This window comes from Chlamydotis macqueenii, chromosome 5 (genome assembly GCF_036417535.1).
Source record: "Chlamydotis macqueenii isolate bChlMac1 chromosome 5, bChlMac1.mat, whole genome shotgun sequence".
NCBI classification, from domain to species: domain Eukaryota; kingdom Metazoa; phylum Chordata; class Aves; order Otidiformes; family Otididae; genus Chlamydotis; species Chlamydotis macqueenii.
The window spans coordinates 7055925-7077884 of record NC_141560.1 but is presented as its reverse complement, the minus strand read 5'-3'; the positions used below and the strand labels follow the sequence as shown (position 1 = coordinate 7077884).

Genomic DNA, 21960 nt, shown 5'->3' with positions numbered 1-21960 from the left:
TTTTTAGATAACCTCCCCTGATAATTATGACTATTTACATAAGAGTAGTCTCTACAGCTGAGCAGCACCATGGAAGGACTTAACCAAGTCAGATGGTACACACTGGTTTCCCGCGTGCACGGGAACCAAAAGAACACTTCAAGAAAGTAACGCACGATAAGCCTTACAGACTGCTGCAGATGGGTCCCTCAGGAAGCGCTGGCATCACTACTTAGAGCAAAGGCAAGCCACAGCACTTCGTTTCACAAATCCTGACACAGCTCACAGCACTGTCGCTGCTGCAGTACTTCCAGCACGGGGCCTCAGCGCATCCACAGATGCACCACCACGCTCACAAGAGTTCCTCCTTAATTGCCCATCTGCACCAAACAGGACCCATTTCACAGTGACCTGAGTACACCAAACCAGTGCTACAGCCATTATCAGTGAGGCTCTGGGGCCAGATTTGACTGAAGGTGTCCTACATGCTAAAAAATGGTTGGTTTGGTACCTACTTGTATCTTCAAACCTCTAAAAATATTTTTTTAAAGCCTGGCTCTAGGGTCTACAACCCCAGCGGCCTCTCAGCTTTCATTTTGTCAAAGAAGGAACACTGCCTACACCCCTGCAACTGCGTCCCAGTTCTTCAGCTGAAGTGCTCCCCATCCTCTCCTCTGAGGCATATGATGTTACCTATCTTTGCGAATAATAATGCCCAAAACATACCCTCCCCAGAGGCAGCGTCCCTGGAGAACACCCTCTGCTTGAATCAAAGCGGGAAGGAAACAGATTTTAAATGTTATCCAATTTATTCTGCAAGCTATTTTGAAGTCTGCCTATGTATTTGAATATTTTCTCATGGGGACAGGTCCACCAGCACAAACACAAGCTCTTTATAAAAGTCACTGGGTTTCGGGTATTTAGAAAAGAACATACAATTGCAATCAGTATTTTCCACAAAGCAGGCATTTTTCAAGATTTGCTTTCAACACAGCCAGATGTGATGCAGGTCTATTATCAGCAAGAATTTAAGCAACGCTTAAATCAAAATGAAACAAGAGAGGTAACACATTAAAAAAATAATTTAAAAAAAACAAAACAAAACTAACAGCCCCAACTATTTTCCAATAGCAGGTTTTTCACATGCACCAGTGTGGCAGCGCTCAAGAAAGCCCTCCACAGCCACAAGCAATTTGACAGCCGGGGGTCAAGCACACCGGTGCAGGAGGTAATTTCCATGGGGAACTGGCTCACACAGGCAGCTGAGTCACAGCCCGAGGCGAGAGAGCTCGACCACCACGGCTCACTGTCAGAACAACTCCTCCAGGCTCCTTCCTTCCTGAGCGACTCGGGACCACGCGTTACAGGAGACAGAGCTCACTCTGCTACGATGCTCGAGAAAACACAGTACTGAGGGATCATCCTTGCCGCAACCCGGAGCTTTACCTGCACCTGAGAAATGCCGAGCTACAACACGTATTGCATCTTCCCAGACTGCACGTCAGGCATGCCAACTCCTCGCATCACCACAAAAATTCAAGACCCACATCTTCATGCCATCCAGAAAGACATGGGAAGCTAATCAACAAGAGTCCGGACTGTTGTTGGCAGTTTACTCACTTATTTCTTTAAAGAAGCATCTACTGGTCTTGCCTGTATTTTCATATTAACAAGGATCTTACGAGCCAAGAGAACAGGAGTATCCCCCTCTGGATTGCCATACCAGACCCACATCGCCTTCCTAGCATCTTCTTTAAGGGGAATAATGCACTCAGGGTTCAGCTACTGTGCCTGGGAGTATGACTGCACTAATAAATATTAGTGCTACATTACGTCACAGGGATACCCACATACATGAAGTGATACAAACATAGGTACAGGACTGTCCAATTCGGAGGTTGTTCAAACGACCAACAGACCTTTTGCAGGGTGAAGTTGTCTTTGGGTGTGATACAGCCAGCACGCTCATCCACGCAGTGAAGGGGGCTGCTGATGTGCAATGTGGTTAAACCCCGATGCCACAGACCTGCGGTAGGGAACCCGGGCATCCCTGTAACACTGCTGGTTTCTCTACACAGCCCAAGCCAGGAAAAACAAACCCCAGATACAATGGCATGAACTTCAAATGAAAGTAAATTATTTCCAGTATCTAAAAACTACTCTGAACAGTCATACATATATCCCCTCTTTTAAATATATTCTCTTGGGAGGTTTTTAAATTTAAAATGTACACAATCTACTTAATACTGTGAGGATACCATAGAATCATAAAATCATTCAGGCTGGAAAAGAATTTCAAGATAATCGAGTCCAACCACTAACCTAGCACTGCCAAGTCCATTCCTAAACCACGTCCCTAAGCACCACGTCTACACATCTACTAAACACCTCCAGCCATGGTGACTCAAGCACTTCCCTGGGCATCCTGTTCCAGTGCTTGATAACGCTTTTGGTGAAGAATTTTTTTCTTAAATTCCAATCTAACCCTTCCCTGACACAACTTGAGGCCATTTCCTCTCATCCTCCCGCTTGATACCTGGGAAAGGAGACCAACACCCACCTCCCTACAACCTCCTTTCAGGTAGTTGAAGAGAGCAATGAGGTCTCCCCTCAGCCTCCCCTCCTGCAGGCTAAACAACCCCAGTTCCCTCAGCTGCTCCTCATCAGACTTGTTCTCCAGACCCCACACCAGCTTTGCTGCTCTTCTTTGGATGGGCTCCAGCAACTCAACATTTTCCTTGGAGTGAGGGGCCCAAAACTGAGCAGAGTGTTCGAGGTGCAGCCTCTCCAGTGCCGAGTACAGGGGCATGATCACTGCCCTACTCCTGCTGGCCACACTGTTCCTGATACAAGCCAGGATACTGTTGGCTGCCTTGGCCACCTGGGCACACTGCTGGCCCATATTCAGCCAGCTGTTGACCAGAACCGTCAGGTCTTTTTCTGCTGGGCAGTTTTCCAGCTGCTCTTCCCCAAGCCTGTAGCGTTGCATGAAGTGGTTGTGACCCAAAGGCAGGACCCAGCACTTGGCCTTGTTGAACCTCATACGGTTCACCTCAGCCCATCGATCCAGCCTGTCCAGGTCTCTCTGAGGAGCCTTCCTACCCTCAAGCAGATCCCACTCAACTTACCGTCATCTGCAGACTCACTGAGGGTGGACTCGATTCCCTCGTCCAGATCATTAATAAAGATATTAAACAGAACAGGTGCCAGCACTGAGCCCTGGGGAACACCACTTGTGACCAGCCACCAGCTGGATTTAACTCCATTCTCCACAACTCTTTGGGCCTGGCCATTCAGCCAGTTTTTCACTCAGCAAAGAGTACACCCGTCCAAGCCATGAGCAGCCAGTTTCTCAAGGAGAATGCTGCGGGAAATGGTGTCAAAGGCTTTGCTAAAATCTAGGTAGATAACATCCACAGCCTTTCCCTCATCCACTAAGCAGGTCACCTAGTCATTGAAGGAGACCAGGTTAGTCAAGCAGAATCTGCCTTTCATAAACCCATGCTGACTGGGCCTGATCGCCTGGTTGTCCTGTATGTGCCATGTGGTGGCACTCAAGATGATCTGCTCCATAACCCTCCCCAGCACTGAGGTCAGACTGACAGGCCTGTAGTTCCCCGCATCCTCCTTCCAGCCCTTCTTGTAGATGGGCATCACATTCGCTAATCTCCAGTCAGCTGGGACCTCCTCAGTTCACCAGGACTGCTGGTAAATGATTCAAAGTGGTTTGGTGAGCACTTCCACCACCTCCCTCTGGCTCCAGAGACCTGTGTGTGCCTAAGTAGCGTAGCAGGTCGCTAACCCTTTCCCCTTGGATTACAGGAGCTTCACTCTGCCCCCCATCCATTTCTTCCAGCTCAGGGGACTGGGTACCCCGAGAACAACTGGTCTTAACTTTAAAGACTGAGGAAAACAAGGCATTAAGTACCTCAGCCTTTTCCTCATCCTTTGTCACTATGTATCCCCTCGCATCCAATAAAGGAAGGAGATTCTTCTTCTAATTTTCTCCCTGCATAACCTCACAACATCCTTGTAGTCCGCCTGAGTTGCCTGCCTCTTCTTCCAAAGGTCATAAGCTCTCCTTTTTTTTTCTGCTCGAGTTCCAGCCAAAGCTCTGTTCAGCCAGGCCCGTCTTCTTCCCCACCAGCTCATCTTTCAGCACACGGGGACAGCCTACTCCTGCGCCTTTAGTACCATTAGAAGTGTGTCCAAACGATCCATAGTTCTCTTTAGCACTGACCTGAACTGTATCCAAGCTGCACTCATTTCCAACTGGGTTGAAGCCATCAAACTTCCTCACTTCTGATCCTTCAGCCAGCAGCAACAATGAATTATTTAACAATAAAAATCAGAGCAGACTGCTGTAACACTTATCTCTGATCACCTCAAAGTCATCACCACCACCTCTTCTGGCAGCCCAAGATCACAGAGGAAGACAGACCCTCTGGCTGTTATTCCCTTCTCTGAGGAGGAGCTCTGGTACAAGGACAGAAGTTGACACTACCTGAGCTATCAGGATGCCCTTGCTCTTACCAAAGCTCCCCAGTTCTGCCGATGGTGCCACTGCTCCACGCAAGTATGGGCAGAGCTGGCATCTGCTAAGATCTCTGTGGATATAAAGATAAACAGAAAAATCCAGATTTGCCCACTTCAATAAAAATCATAGTTTATATCTGAGTGGAATTTAATACAAGTAATTAATTTAATACAAGTAATTAATTTAATACAAGTCCAAGGAATGCCAGCTTATTAATTTTAGTATTAGGCTTCCCTCTGGTCTTTTTTACTTCAGGTTTTTATTTCCCAATCAAAACATTTAGTAATTTTCAAACAGATGAAGAATTAACTGTTAAATGTGCTTACCAAGATTGGATATTGCAAGCCACCAAGTAACTCAAAGAACACAAAGCACACACACAGCCTTGAAAGCGGGACACCCTAGAGCAAGTATCTTAGCTCTACAAGACACCATGACTAAGGCTGAGATACAGAGCAGGGCAGAAAGAAGTAAGTTTACCAGATCTGGACTGGCAGACCAGACAACAGGCAGTGCAAGATCCTCCAATGGCTCTGGACCAAGTCAGATGAGTTTAGCAGGGTTTATTAGCTCGGGTCTTACTGCAGCAACAGGGAGAGGCGCTGGCAGCCCCAGGACAGCAACACGTGGAAGGAACCACAAGGAACAGCAATCAACGAAACACAAATGTTTCCAACTTTCTCAAGCAAAGCTCACTTAAAGCGAGTCGGGAAACGATGATCCACACCAAAGCTTCAGCAGCTGAACCTTATGATGATGCATATGTCTCCAGGCTGCTTTCTTACACTTAAAAATCCCTCTATCGACACTTCACCATTGCAGCGATCAACACACTGATCATACTCCATTATGAATTGCATCCCTCGTATTCATTAGGCTTAGGAGGAGTTAAGCAGTTACTCAGGATGCTGTAAGTTAATGTTCTGTTTGCTGCTGTTCAATCTCCTCACACTTACACTGAAAGAAAAAAACCAGCATATTGTGACTAAGTTAAAATTCTAGATAAAAATTCCTTGAATTCTCCTTCACTAGAAAGAACACCAACAGTCTGGGTGCCCAGGTCTGATCTCAGAGCTACAACCTACAAAATTAAATCTCATTCAGCGCTCTTCTCATCCCTGCTACAATCCCAGGCTGGGCAAGCCTGTCCACAGGGATGATCCAAGCACCCTGTGCACCCGAAACCGACAGCACAGGGTTGGGGTGGTAAGAGCTTAGCTGTGTCCGCACCTTAACCAGTCACCCACTGACTACCTCAGCCCAAAGACTGAGACTACTACCAGAAGAAGAGGCCACCTTCAAGCACTGAAGGACTCCACATCACATCAGCCTGGGCCTTGCCAGAGATGACCCTTCCTTAGGGACACAGCCTCGAGAGAAAACAAGAAACAGCAAACACAAGTGAACATCACCAAATGACGAGAAGAGAGAAGTTAGACTTCTTGTTAAGTCTAATCTTTTTTAAAAGCTCAAGCCTAGGATTTTGTTCCTGAGAGCTCATAAACTGCTGTGTGCCATCCTGACATCTCTTAAAGGCTCACGTTGATTATTTTCGCCCAACCTGGCAAAAGGTACAGCAAGATCAACCCAGCAGTCTTCAGTAAGCGCTGATGTTGGTGTTTCCACAGGAGGACACAGTCAGGGCTGTGGCTAACAGTATCAATTCAGGTTTTAAGTTGCCGGTGCTGCGATCCGAAATATTAAGAGAAATACTGTTCTCTGTGCAGCAGCACCGCTACCGCGGCCAAGACCTCAGCCAGGGTGGTACCCGCCTTCGGGCCACAACCTAATCAATCAAAAACCGAAGGCAATCATCCCTGAAATTACTACAGCATGGTCAGAACACACAACTCTCTCAGGCACAAAGAAATCTCCCATAATTACAAGAACACCTGTTCTTCATTAGGATCTTTAAAGCAGGCTTTTCTTATTCCTTTATTCTCCCTAAAATTCGTGTCCGTGTGCACCCACCCGCCCATCCCTTCCCGTGTGGAGGGCACAGGCAGCACACACCCCCACCACCCCCCCTCCTGTGGGGCCCCGCGGCGGGATGAGGGGACACCCTCCCTCACCGAGCCGGACGGGCACCCCACACCCGCCCCGGCCCCAGGGGCAGGGCCGCCGGAGCGGGGCCCGATCCCACCCCGCCGTGCCCGTCCCCCGCGGCTCCCCCTGGCCCTCAGCGCCCCGCTCCCGTCAGCCCGGGCCGGCGGAGGGGAAGCCCCTCGCCCTCGGCGCCCGCCAAGAACGGGCGCGGCCGGCGGCACGGGCCTGAGCCCCCTCCCCGGGGAGGCCGCCCCGGCCGCCGCCCGCACTCACCGTCCGTCGCCATGGCCGCGGCGGCCCGGCCTCCCGCCCTCGCTGCCCGATGGCGGCGGAGCCCCGGCGGGGAGGCGGCCCAGGCCGCCGCCGGCAGCGGGAACGGGGGAGCGCTGACCCGCACGGCGCCTCCCCGCCTCGGCGCGGGGGGTCCCTGGGGGCTGCGGGAGGGAGCGGCGCTGCCTCCTCCCCGCGGCGGTGCCGCCCCCGGGGCAGCGGCGGGTGCGGGGAAGGGGGGAAGGCGGCACAGGTGCGTCAGCGGGGGTTGTGCACAGCGCGGGTGGGGCTGCGTGAAATTTCACAGGAAAAATCCGGCCTGGGAGGGTAAGCAGCTTCACCCCGTCTTCCAAAACGTGGTGCCGACTCTTTTCACGAGTCTTGAGGACTCGAGGACGAGTCAGCAGCGTGCGTGAAACACCATAGCCAAGTCCACCCGCGCTTGGATGGACATCGTCACACGCAGCCCGGTGTCAAAAACCACTCCGGAGACAGGGCAGGAACAAGTTACTCCCCATCTCTGACACCCTTTAAGAGCTGATGGCCAGCCCTTATGTCCCCCAGTGTTTTCCATATCCAGGTTTCCGTTTCTACGGCTAAAGAGGAAGCAGTTTGGTGTCTGTCACAGAAAGCTCAAGCTGTCACAAGATAGTTTTGCTTTGCACATTTCTACTGCAGCCAAACTACGGTGCAGCACAGAGAAGAATGACCCAAATCCTGAAGTGCTAGGAGCAAGACAAGAGTTTTAGCACATCTCTCAATCCCTTGTAGCTCGCGAAGTTCTTGCAGTCCCGTTTCCGAGTGTTGGGTTGCAGACAGATGGAGGAGGGAAGTATCCCATTCCCAGGCTTAATGAGATTTGAGGACAAAGATGAAAATGGGGTGAGGAAGCCAGGTCCACACAGCAAGCTTTGTAAGATGTGAATGGGCAACTCAGCATGAGCTTGAAAATGAAACATTCCAGGTGAGAAGGGATAAAATATGTGTCATTTCAAGAACTTGCTATGTATGTGTGGTGAGAGAATATAAGCTCTCTGCATAGGGTCCTGTTATGTAAAACATTTAAGCATAGGACTAGAAGGAACCTCAGGGTATCCTCCAGCCCATCTCCTGTCTCCAAAGCAGGATTAGGTCTGCCCCAGCCAGCCATGACTGTTTTTCCAACACTGTTTTGAACTCCTACAGTAAAAGTGACTCTGCTGTTATACGGACAAATTGTTTATTTAACTGCAAAAACCTCTTATTAACTAAATTCATGTTGCTGTAAAATTGTATAGCTCTGCCTCAGTGAACACTGAGAACAATTATTCACTATTTGCGTAAACACATTATTACAAAGCTGTGAAGACCGTCCACTGTCAAATCCTTTCTTTTCCAGACTAAACTCTCCTGCAGCCCGTTTCTTTTTGTTGCCCCCTTTTTTAGGATTCTTTAATTATTCTAGAGGTGATGTCTACATACTCCCCAAACTGTACACAACACAGATCACCGCTGCCATCCATGGCATTCGGAACTTTTCACATCACCCCCATACTGCTGATCCACCTCTGGTCTGAGGGCTGCAAAAACCTCCAGATGAGAACAGCTGCTTACACACGCATTCCCAAGACGGTATTTGCATTTTATCTGTCCTTTTGCACCTACCGTTACTTCATTAGACCTTGTTGATTTCTCTCATTATAAGAATATATAAATATATTGGAAAATGTCTTCCACTTAAACAGCTTCTAAGCTGATGTCACCTATAAGTGTTTCGAGTTTATTCTGCTTTTCATCACCCACATTATACTTGTAAACATTGCATAGCACTAGTTCAAACCTCCACTTTGAGGATTGTTTAGCTTTGCCAAAAACCCAGTGATTACTATTGTATGAATGTAATTCTTCAGTCGGTGGTATAATCATCTTGGAGAAGTTTCAGCCAAACCCTATTTCTCTAATTTATTTACAAAAACTATAACAACATCCAGAAACATGCCGTCACGTTGCATCATTCCTATCCATCAGGCCAGTTGGAAGTTAGACCGACGTTACAGAGATGAAGTTTCCTTGCAGCCTTTGACTACTGTATTAGCTGAGGCTACCACCAGGAGAGAAGTTCAATACTAGAAAACAACATTCCTGGAAGTTTAGATTTACTGTTGTCAGGGGGGTGGACTGTTTTTTTTTTAAATGACAGCTGCTTGCTTCAATGAAGCATTTTAGGAAGTCCCTCTCCTGTTTTTAAAAGCCTGTAATTGCCCATCAGACTGCAGCAAGGGAATTTTTGTTTAAAAAGAAAGATTACACCAGCATTATGAAACTTTGCTTACAGCTGCCTCTAAATTCTCAGGATTACTGTTTTGAAATATTACCACTGCATCTAGTCAGCAGTTCTAAGTCTATCCTTAAGCGTAACTTCCATTTTACATCTATGTAACTTTATAAGCAAATTAATTACAATATTAAAATAACTGCTAGTTGAATGCACCCATCTTCTGATGTTGATTTGCAAGTCATTTTCAGAAGTGTGTGGAGCAAGACTCATGTCATTGAATACTGAAAAATTCTCCTACTCAGCTCTTGGGATGGTTCAAACATACAAGGAGCAAACAAGATGGTCATGTTATGAAAAAGTGACACTGCAGCAAACGGTATTAAACATATTCCTTAAATATGTTAAAATAAACTTATGCCATATATACAGGGAATAATAATAATTTAGCTGAAAACAGCCTGTCAAGAAAGTGAAAAATTAGTTTTTGCAGCTGTGTTTAATCTAGCTTCCTTGAGAAAGATACCTGCAAGCCAGGGGGAAATGGAAAAAGAGAAATCTCTTTCAAGCTTCCCTTCAAGGGAAGAACCCAGTACCATGCAGCTGGAAGACCTAGCTTATCCTCAGCGCCTGGGAACAGCAGAAGAGGGTTGTAAATTTCAGCCTTAATCAACTTCCTAAGCCAAGAACTCAAAAGAAATAATGAATTTGAAGCTGTATTCCCAGTATCTGCTAGCAAGAACTCTCCCTCTCATCCGTATCTTTCTTAGCCATCCAAGGGGTTTCCCAAAAAGAGATTCAAGTACTCCACTGCGCCTCATTTCCAAACTGCTCCCTATTACACCTATACTGCTATCCATCCCCTGCAACGTGAGGATACCAGAAAGCTTCTCTGTCAGCCTGCATACCCACACCCACAGCTGGAACTGACAAATGCAGTATTACCAACAGGATCCTGACTACATTAAGATGAGCTGAAAACGTTCACCAAAATTCTAGTTAAATTTCCTTAAGAGGTCTCTCTGTCTCTTGTACCTCCTCAAGAAAAATAAGGAGCAGAAATATATAGAGGCAGAATGAGTTTGTGCTGGTAAACTGAACAACTGAATGTTCTGTTATGACACAGTAAGGTTTTGGCTTTATGATAAAGTTTTTCCTCTTTTCCCATTAACAAGGTTGTGAGTGCAACACTAGTGCTTATTAGTTTTTCCAGTGTCCAACCTGTTTGTCGCTTAGGCCCATTCCTCCTGACAAACTAATGCATTTAATACAGACCCATTTCAGTCAAATCATTTCTATTTCCACTTAGTGTTTCTTCTTCTTGGTAAGGGCACTTCAACTCCTTTGGCCTTTGACAGTCATAATACCAAACTAATTCGCTCAGTTTAGGCCTTTCACATTCAAAATCTTACAAATTTCTATTTTGTATTTCTTCTTGTAGGAGAGGACATCTCACTCCTTTGGCCTTTCTTGATAGTACAGCTATGATCAACTGGAGAAAATACCAAGGAGAGTAACTATCCACATTCTTCTTGAATTGTCAGGGTCAGGAGTTATTTAAGGCTATAGCCTTAAAGGGCTGAATGACATGAATTCTAATGCTTGTTATTGTTTACAGAAAATACACCAGCTTCCAATTCCCAGTCTGTTTACTCTTGCTGCAGTACTGTTGCCTAGCAATCATTTCCTCCTGAGCCTCACGTTTATTTCCACACCCACATCTTCCACATCCCCTCTCCAATTTACAATGATTTTTTTGAATTCCAGTCCTGTCCTTGTACAGCTTAGGGTCATCTGGAGAATTAACAAATGCACGTGATATTTCTTCATTCAAATATCCAATAATACCAGATCTGCTGGAGACAGAGTACAACAAAAGGCTTATCACCAAGTTCCTTTCCCACACCTGTGGGATCAAACCATGATAAACACTGCTGAAATTGCACACTACAAAATGGAGCAAGTAAACTGTGAAAAATAAATTTATTGCACTAATTTTCAACAGTCAGTAATCTTATGTTCAGAGATAAATGTTTCCAAACATGTCTCATACAAGCAAATATTTCACAAGCTATTCAATAGCTAAAAACATGTTTGCATACCAACATGAATTCCAAGTGGTAACTCACATTGTACAAACTAAATACAACAAGCCACCACCTTCTCTTTCTATCTCAAACAGTGCACAGCAACTTTATCTCCTACAAGAGACATTCAGCAGGTGAATCAAGGACACCATGTGCTCTACCATGAGACAGCTAAGGAATACCAGTCACGACCAGTATTCCAGTGTCACCTGTAGTTCTGGTCCAAGACAGTTCCTGTTGCACATTCGAAGACATCCAGAACAAGCACTTTGTGTCACATCTGACATTTTGTCATTAAAATTCACACTGGTGCTTCCCCAGCTGGATCCTCTAACATCTTCTTTTCTTCTTGGGGAGAGATACTTCTGAAAGGAAACAGAGATTTTTCTGATAAGCTTTTCAATCTATCTTCCCTCATGGGAACGATTAAAGTAGCATTAATTCTGCACAGCAAAGGAAATGAATGAGATGAGCTCTTGAGATCCCCTTCCAAGCCCTCTCCCCATGGTTTTAAATTTAAAAAAAAAATTCTAGATTTTATAGCACACTATCATTCAAAATATCAATTAACATTCCATTGATGAACAACATACTGTACTTATTCAATCTTGAGAGCTTTCTGCTCCTCGTGAACACCTTTAAGAGTTCATTGAGAATTTGACAAATGGAATATTCACAAAATTAAGCGCAAAATACTTGAAGAGATTGCTTATGGGTATTTTCAATGCTTAAGAATTTGCTGGCAAGTTCTGAGATATGGAGAGTGTTCCTGATTTAGAAAGAAACTTTTTGTCCACAACAACTTGAAGGAAAAGTAGTAAAGTACAATATTAAATGCACCATTGTGCCTTCAATCTGACCATTAAATGGATTCACATTATCTACAACTAAGGTGATTAGAGAATGTCATCTCATTGCAGTACTACAAGATGCTGTTTTGCTTTAAAAAAGAGCACATACAAATGTGCTACCTCACTACAAATGTATTTTAATAGTTATTATGCTCCCTTGTAGGAAATATCCTTCCATTACGTACAATTTTGGATTATAACTTAACTCCAAAAGATATACTCCTCACACTCATCTATGTCATTAAAGCTTTTCAGAAGTCGTACTTAACCCTTTGCTCCCCCTTTAAAGTAACCTAATTAAATCCTCCTCTTTCAGGTTAAGAACCAGTACCTCTGGTCTATCAAGTCTGCCTTCCACTATGTAGGGAAGACCCATCATAGTCTTAGACTAACTGGAAGTGGCAGTGGAAATCATGCCTTTAGCTGGCCAGCTCCTCTCTCAGGAACACTACCAGTGTTTGAGACATGGCAGCAAAGCAATATCCTGGTCTCTTCCCAGAGAACGGCTAAATAAGGTACCTTAAGATAAAAAGGATGCATTTTTCTTTGTACAGTGTCTATCCCATGGTGCTTAAGTTCTCCTCGAGCAATACTGAGAACAGACCCTGAAGCTTCTGAGCTGCCAAGCAGTTCAAGATCACCTAACATCTCAATTTGTACTACGTGCATTTGATGCTTCTTAAGAGCAACTCCACCATCACCTTTAAGAAATCTGCTTTACCATCCTGGAAGCATTGACCAGCTGAAACTAAGGCTTGAGGGGAAACTTCTGTTCCCTCACTTCCACAAAGGTGAAGGCAGCAAGGACCATTCCGACATCGAGTGCAGGTTACATAAGTAACCAGAGTGACTGGAACAGGTATCTTACGTAAGTGGGAGAATGACCCAAAAAACCCCCACTTTTCCTTACACAGTGGAACTCTTCAAGTCAGATTTGCATTACAGAAGAGTGAGTCTCCTTTTAACTTGACCAGTTTTAAGTCTGAACACACTATAATGAAATCTATGTAGCAAAACACAGCTCGCAGGATTTTGCCACCAGGTGTGTACTTGTAACAAAGACTCAAATCAAAGCTTCAATTTTCATGCAACAATTTACAGGCTGAAGACTAATCTAGCTTTTACAAGGCAGCAACACATGGTCCAAAATATCAGCTTTACTTTCAGAAAAATACAGCACAGTAGAGAGCTACTATAAAACAAGTCACTGGTTTGTTAGAATTTCAGTCATTGTACCTTCTTCATCCGAGTTCTCTTCTGTGATTACAGGCATCCCAATATGTCGAGTAACAGTTTCCTTTGCCACTTCCATTTCACCTGCAGATAGATTTTTAGGAAAAAATGTCAACTTCTTTTTTCCTTCTGTATCTCAGGTCCAGCAGTTAAAAGATTGTTCACTTGCTGCTCTCATGACTTTCTAGTCAAAGGCTGTAGAGAATCACACACATTTCACAGTACCTTCATATGTCTTACTAAAGAAACCAGCAATAACAAGTAATTAACACCACAAGTTTAAAGCATATTAATGACCAGCCCCCTCCAGAGATAACTCAAAATGCCCTTATTCCTCTTCAACACTTCATCTACTGTTTTAAAGCAAAGCCAACACTGCCTCTGAAGAGGGATGAATTTTCTCAGTAACATTTTTCTAGCAAAAGCTAAACAAGTAAGAAAGCAGAGTTTGGAACTTATTCTCTCTATAGGCATTTTCGCTCTGTAGGCAGCCTTTCTTGACACCCACAAAATTCTATCCTCTGCACAGCATTTAAGGGGAGATCACAGGCATTTGTATTTAATATTCCATAATATTGCTTCTCAAAATTTGAGGTCTTCTGACTATGTTAAGCAAGGGCCTTCACTGAGTGCATAGAGGGACATACCAATGCTTGTTATATCAGTACAGAAAAACCAAAACCATATCAAGTACAAGCAGTTAAAAGCATTTCCTTGCAGGGTGCATTTCAAAGCAAGAAAAAAGGTCCCAAAGACTGGACATAAGTACCCTGTACCTGTTTTAAAAGCTTGCTCCTTAAAATTGTTTTTATTCCTAGCTAAAATGGTAATGCTCAGGAGAAATAAAACAGAATTACAGAACAGAACCACAAAAAACAAGTCAGTTACATAAAACATCCTCCTGTCAAGAAGCAAAAAGTTGTTTACCTATAAATGAAACAAATGTAAAACTGTTACAATACAATAATCACACGTTCATGTATGCAACAGAGAAATACCTTCAATTTCCAAAGAGTCTCTTCTCCTTGCTGGCTGTGGTCTCCTACTGTTTTTTTTACTCCCGCTTGGAGATTTCCCAGAATGCGATCCTGATTCAGAAGATTCTAATTTTACTTGACGATGTCTTCTGGATTTGGAAGCCTAGAACCCAAACATACATATGAATGATACAAAAAAGCTGAACTTCTACAGCCAGACATTACTGTATGTCACCCAGTACTTCACAAGTCAGCAAGGACCAGAGCACCAACCTCCCTGCCAGGGTGGAGAAGGGATGGAAGGGGAGGTAGGGAGAATTCCCACTAGTTACTATTCTTCAGTTTTAACAGGACAACACTCTTCTAAGATTTAATGTGTGTATCATTTGAGATTCAGGTAATGAAACAGTCATTTATTTTCAAACCATTCTCTGTTGGTATCAACCTACACCACACTGCTACGTGCAACAAAAGGAACACTTCCGAGAACCGCTGCACCATAGTGTTTCCTTATTTCATATTTTGCTTAAGTGCCTAGAAAACAATATCACTGCATATTCACTGTTGTACATTCCAGAGCTCTGTTTCATTTAATAATACATTTTTCAGTAAGAGATTTTAATAAAAAAGGAAAGTTGCGATGTTGCTCATAGGCCTGCTACAAATAAAGTAAAATCAACAATATTTTTAAAGTGACAGTTATTGAAACAATGTTTTCAAGAACTTCCAAATGACTTCAAACACACGAGTTCCATTTTCACAAGCTTCTTCAGAGATTTCAATGCCTAAGCTTCAAGGAATTCGAGCAATTAAACTCACAAGTATTTTTATTCCATCTATTAAAATGGAGCATAGACATTAAAAGATACCTTGTAAATTAAAATCTCCCAAGCATAGACCATATCTGCACTGTTTCCATAAATCTAACAAGAATAATAAGAGCTTCAGGTTTCCCCTATGTGTTAAAAAAACTAGAGTATTTAAAGGTTGAATTAGAGAGTGCAATTTTAACTCATTCCTTTCTGAAAAAGCATTTACATTAAACTGGTACTTAAAATTGTTCTTTAAAAAGAAGTACATCAGTTATCATAAAATTCTATACCTACCTCAACAACTGCAGAGTAAGACCTGTATTTGATTCTAGCCAATGCATTTGCTCTTTCAGAACCCTGCAAAGAAACAAAAAGAGATCGGTCAGGAAGTCTTCATATTCTACTATAGCAGTATTGAAATGAAGTATCACATCAGACATTCACTTGAGCAATATCTCACTACAGCTGTAATTCTTTAACTAGCATTAGTTCTATATAATGAGAACGCTGCCAAACTGTTACTTAAAGAAAAAAAAACAGTTCAAATTCCATTAAAAAGGCAGGCCATAATTTTGGTTGCCTTCACTGTTACAGAGCCCAAGAGACAAAAATCAAATTTGAAACTTCACATCTTACTGAAATTCGAAGTTGATATAAGCAGATAAGTACAACATGAGATAATTTTAAAAAAAAAAAAAAATGGATATTGCATTTAGTTGAAACTCCAGGAGGAACCATAAGGGGGTCTGGCCAAGAAAATACAGCTCTTTCCCCTCCTTACCTGAAGGAGAATTTTTATTATGAGCATATAAGAGCTATCAGAGCTTAACAGAAAACAACTGATTTAACAACAAAAACAGATAAAAAACAAGCAGCCCCACTACCTATTCCCTTGACACTATCAAGCCTTGACATACACTGCTTAGCCTGTGATCTAAAGTAAAAAACTAACAGATTTGGCCTGTGCAATGTAGCAAAATAGTTCATTTTTCTCACCTCTGATCCTAGTGAAGCCTCTTCTTCCTTTTTGTTTGATACTTCATTAGTTTCTTTAGCATTTAGGAATAATTTCTGAAAAAAAAAAATGTCTATCATATACAAGGCAACTAAAATCCAAGAACTGTGAAAAACAAAACAAATATTTACACATATGCCAGTTTTCTGCATTGATCTTGCACTATGGCCTCTCCTTGATCCAAGAGCATTACTCCCTCAGTAAGTTTGCAGAAGACACCAAACTGGGTTGGAAGCGTCGATCTGCTCAAGGGTAGGAAGGTTCTGCAGAGAGACCTGGACAGGCTTGACTGATGGGCTAAGGTGAACTGTACGAGGTTCAACAGACCGAACTGTATGGGTCCTGAAATTGGGTCACAACAACCACTTCATGCAACGCTACAGGCTTGGGGAAGAGCAGCTGGAAAGCTGCCCAGCAGAAAAAGACCTGACGGTGCTGGCAGACAGCTGGCTGAACATGAGCCAGCAGTGTGCCCAGGTGGCCAAGAAGGCCAACAGAATCCTGGCTTGTATCAGGAACAGTGTGGCCAGCAGAAGTAGGAAAGTGATTGTCCCCCTGTATTCAGCACTGGTGAGGCCACACCTCGAATACTGTGTTCAGTTTTGGGCCCCTCAGTATGAGAAAGACATCTGAGTTACTGGAGCCCATCCAGAGAAGGGCAACAAAGCTGGTGTGGGGTCTGGAGCACAAGGAGATTATGCACATCTGCATAATAAGGAGCAGGTGAGGGAACTGGGGTTGTTTAGTCTGGAGAAGAGGAGGCTGAGGGGAGACCTCATTGCTCTCTACAACTACCTGAAAGGAGGCTGTAGTGAGGTGGGTGTCGGTCTCTTTTCCCAGGTATCAAGCGGGAGGATGAGAGGAAATGGCCTCAAGTTGTGTCAGGGGAAGTTTAGGTTGGATATTAGCAAAAATTTCTTTACTGAAAGAGTGGTCAAGCACTGGAACAGGCCGCCCAGGGAAGTGGTGAAGTCACCGTCCCTGGAGATGTTCAAAGAACATGTAGACGTGGCACTCCAGGACATGGCTTAGTAGGCATGGTGGTGTTATCTTGACGGTTGGACTTGATGATCTTAGAGGTCTTTTCCAACCATAATGATTCTATGATTCTAAGAATAAATATTACAGAGGTATTTCATATGGTCATTCTAATGCTGTCCATAAGTCACATCTTCCAGGGCTTACCTCTCAGCAATCACTTATGTTACATAGAAGCAGTACCACATACAAGTTCACGTCCTCCCCGCTCATACCATAACTCTGCCCAAGGTTTTACTCATTCCATGTCTTCAGTGTTACAATTCTTTCTACTTAAGTCTGAGATTTACAAAGTATGTTCAGAGCTAATTACACTAAGAAGGACAGTTACTACATGTTCACACAATCTGTTAAGTTGCCACAGTAACTGATATTACCTACCATTCTGTTCTGCTGCCATTGCTGATGTTCTAAAGTTATGTCTTTAAGAGTAACTACAAATTCATCTTTTATCAAGCTCAGTGCCTTGTCTGGCTGGGATTTGTCAGCTGAAATGACACATTTCATTTTCTGATAGTGGTCATGAATATTCATTAGTTCCTAAAATAAAAAACATACTATTTTCAGAGGAAAAAAAAAAATAATTCCAGCAGTAAAGTAACATTAGTCCTCAATTAATAAAATTAGAGTTATATAAACCACTGTAAGGAGACCATGGAACTAGCAGGAGTGTTAGAAACAGATTCTGTTCAGATCAGTTCAGTTTTAGGGAGCCTAGCAATACTGCTACCTAGCACTGTGCCATCAATCCACCAAATAAGCAAAGAAGAAAAAGTATTTTGCATTACTTAAACTAAGAAGGAAGTCTCAGTGATACTCAGCATCAGTGTTCAGAGAGATCTCATTCTGATATGGTGGCCTATTTTCATCTCTTCAGAGAATACATTTTACTTTCTCCTTTTGAGGAAGCAGGTCTTCTTACCCTGCCATTTCACAGATTACTGATTTTTGTACCACTGTAGTCAGCCTTACTGACGATACATATTCCCTAGCAGTAACTGGAAAAACCTGTAAACAAAGATCTGTTACTGAGTCATAATGAGCAATTTTATCCGAGATTGGACTAGATGACCTTTAAAGGTCACTTCCAACCCAAATTCTATGATTAATATAAGAACCTATACCCAGCTTGTATTACTCCATTTTTAATAAAATGCATTACATATTAAACAAAATGAAGTTTTAAAAGGTTAGAGAAGGTTATAAACTTGCAGAGAAGTAAATTCATATTACCACAAATATCAAACCTCCAGTTGCAATCTGCAGACATATCAAAACAAACATGCTTCCCCTCACCATTGTCCATTTTCCTCTGCCTAAGTGATAGTTAACCATTTATACCCTTCTCCTTTTACATCTTACTGAGGCAAAACCACAAAACATTAGAGCATATTTCAGCATTGAAAAAGGTACCATAATTCTTCCAAAATAAACGTCATGTCAAAATAAATGCCATAGCCATGTCACCCAAGTTGTGGAAGGCAAAAGCAGGGACTGGGAAAATGAAGAACTGTAGCGGAAGAGCAGGTTTGGGAACATCTAAGGAACCTGAAGGTGCACAAGTCCACGGGACCCGATGAGATGACCTTCAAGGCCAGGCTGGATGAGGCTCTGAGCAACCTGATCTGGTTGGAGATGTCCCTGCGCCTTGCAGGGGGGTTGGAATAGATTACCTTTAAAGGTCCCTTCCAACCCAAACCATTCTATGATTCTGTGTTTCCAAGTGCTCTGTAAAATTGCTGGCACAGACTATTACCGTAGTTTGCATTCCCTAAGAAAACTTCAGAAGGACAAGACTGTGCTAATTAGATAAGTTATAGCTCTTGGACAACAGAAGAAGAAAAAGAAAAACAACAACAACAACAGAAAAAAAAAACCCAAGTGGTTAATCTGTAGTTTAAAAGTTACTATACCTCCAATACATCGTTAGTGATGAGGCTGTTTACTCTGCTACTTGGGTCCTTAAACTCTTCTTTAGATTCGTTTTCCTGAATCTTCTTCTTAGTTCGGTAGTTTAGCTAAAGCAAGAGACAATGCTTGGTAACCTAAAAGCAAACTTAAAATGGCACCTTCTCTTGAAAATTCTTACTGAATATCCAACTATCAAGAAATGCTGAAAGGCATAAAACTATCTCATCGACAATAGCACGCAGCTTTGCTGTCAAGTTCTCAGAGTCAGCACGTTATTATTCCATAGGCAAGAATTTAATCCAGTACCCAGACTCATTTCCACAAACAATAAGACATCTCAAACCTAGTAAGACCATTAGATACTGAAAAAATATTTTCAGGTGAGAGGCATGCTACATTCAAACATCTTCGAAGCTTTATGTCGCATACCTAGCTACATAAAGCTAGATACACTACATTTCAATACAGCCTCAAAGGTAAACTAACTACATGAGTGCTTTTGAATTGTCAGCCATTGAAAGTTGAAGGTATTTTATTAAAAATGGCAAATCATAAATGTAGGAACTCACTAGCTTTGGCATTGCTGTGAAATGGAATGCTCTGGCAAGTCGCAGTGTCCTAAAGATGTATGCTGCGTCATAATGCTGGGAGTCTATCAGATCCTGTTGAAATCTCTGGATTTCAGGCCAATCCTTGAGCGCGATTCTGATCTGCAACAAAACAGTTGTATATTGTCATACCCGCCTGCATATTCCACCAAATAAAAATGAATTCAGCTGACTATTGTAATCATGTTATCCTACACACAATACTGGGATGTCTAGGGTGTAGCATGTCACATGATCACAGAACTGCAGAAAGGATCCTACTGTAATGTTTGTTATTTCTACCAAAATTGCATGCAGATCAGCTTATTACACTGTTGTGTGAAATACTCCCACTGCAGCTTGGTTTGACAGCGACATGGAACACAAGTCCTTTCTGACATTTGAAAAAGTTCATTCTTCACACTCTGAGATGTCTGAAAAACAATATCCACCTCGGAGGCTGCCATTCACTAGATGATTAGGAAACAATACTCGTACCATGATTTGCTGCCAGTGAAATGCTCATAAAGTCTCTCTCCCTTATTTCTTGCTGTCACTGCTCTCACATCTACTCTGCCCGCCTCATTTTCTCTCTGCGTAAGTTAGCTTCTTGGATAACTCCTGCACTCTCTAACAGCTGCTATAGAGCAGGGGTTTTAAAATTGCCTAAATTCATCTCCATAAAAGGTACAGATATGAGACATAATGGCATCATTGTAGACTACTTAAACTTCAGTTTATTATTTAAGGAATTTGGACTCAATTGTGCATATGCACACAACATACATCACACAGATTCCAAGTAAACCACTTCCTACACTGAGTTTCCAACTCCTTTATATACTGGATCCCTGTCCCAAAAGCAGCAAGGAGGCATGTCATTCAGCCATTCACCTTTTCAACCTATTCACCAATTTCACTTTAGGTCAACAGGAACTGGAAATAATTCAGCCAGTCTTCATTCTGTTGAAATTCTAAGGAATCACTGGGGCTGTAATGGAGTTCACCCTACAGCGGATGAGCACATTCTCTGTTCCTATTTTGAAAGCTAGTTCTTTTCATTTTTGAACAGAGAAGAGCTTCCTATTCAGCAAATAAGATTTCTGAGACCACATCTACAATTTAGGAGGCATAAACAATACTTTAGTCACCATCACATAAGTTCTCAAACCCCAAGGCATTTGAAAGGCTACCTTTTCCAAAGGGACCATCTGGTTCTAAATATTTTTATTTTAAGAAAGCGAGAGTAAATGCCTTACCCATTTATGATGACAAAGTACCATACATCTCACATCTAGTATCTGCTGAGAATAAAACCTCAAGCATAATTACCTTTTGTTTTGGTTGGCAAAGCTGTGTATTATAGAGCCCATACAAAAGGTACAGAGCACCAACTCGAATCTGGAAAGCATACGGGGGCAAGAAGTATTGTTGTGCCAGTTCTAAAGTCTTCTTTGTGAGCTTGTTCCTCTCCAAAGCTCTTATTTTGCCACTAAAGAAAAGGAAGCATGTTAAAGCAAGTAATTATGAAAGTATAAGCTTTAGAAAATCCATAATGCAGGAACAAGCTTTAGGTACTTTAAAACATATTACCACAGGGCTAAAGTTCTGGGAAGTGTTCAAATTTAGCCAGACCTTAGGCTCTCACAAAACACTGCATGCAATTCCTTGTATTAAATTAGACGTAAAGCGAAAAATGAAATACTCTACAATCATATTTTTAATCTCATATCATGAGCATTGCATCAAACTCCCTGAAGCATCAGTGTTTAAATCACATGCGCTACTAACGCACAAAATAAAGCGAACTAATAACCTACACAGGCACCGGTGCTTCACTGCGTTTACCTGCACACCGGCCACGCAAACCTTTCACAAACGCCATGCCTGAAGGGAAACACGGCCCACCGGCACCCCCCTCTAAGGTTCCCCGCACTACCGAGGGGCGGCAGCGGGGACCTGCAGGCTTTGGGAGGGGGAAGACCGGCTCCTCGAGGCGGGGACCGGGCAAAGGGGCGGCCGGGCCCTCTGCCTTTGCAGCCGCTGCCGCCAAGGGCGGCTGGCGGCGGGGCAGGCCTGCCGGGGCTCCTCACTCACTAGAAGACGGTGTGGAAGCGGCGCTCCCGCCACAGCTCGGTGAAGCGCTCGAAGCGGACGGTGTCGGCCTCCTGGAAGGCGCCGAGCAGCTCCTCGCAGTCGGCCTGCAGCCCGGCCACCGAGCACATCCCGCCGCCGCTCCGCGCCCTCCCCCGCCCCGAGGCGCCTGCGCGGCGTTCCCGCGCATGCGCGCTCCCCGTCGCCGGGAGGTGCAGCTTGGGCTGCTCTGTGCGGGGGAGCGGCTCGGCCGGCCCGGGGCGGGGTGA

The 21960-nt window shown here is 43.6% G+C and overlaps 1 protein-coding gene across 1 annotated transcript; it reads right to left on the bottom strand.

Moving 5' to 3' along the window:
- Nucleotides 1–11050: 11050 nt before the first annotated feature.
- SNAPC1 (small nuclear RNA activating complex polypeptide 1) lies at nt 11051–21833 on the bottom strand. Its single transcript, XM_086749087.1, has 10 exons — nt 21695–21833; nt 20930–21089; nt 19580–19720; nt 19013–19117; nt 17481–17639; nt 16043–16117; nt 15341–15403; nt 14256–14397; nt 13261–13341; nt 11051–11538 (listed from the first exon to the last, which is right to left on the bottom strand). Exons 1-10 carry the CDS (start codon nt 21820–21822, stop codon nt 11504–11506), a joined length of 1089 nt encoding a protein of 362 aa, XP_086605213.1. The 5' UTR covers nt 21823–21833; the 3' UTR covers nt 11051–11503.
- Nucleotides 21834–21960: the final 127 nt, after the last annotated feature.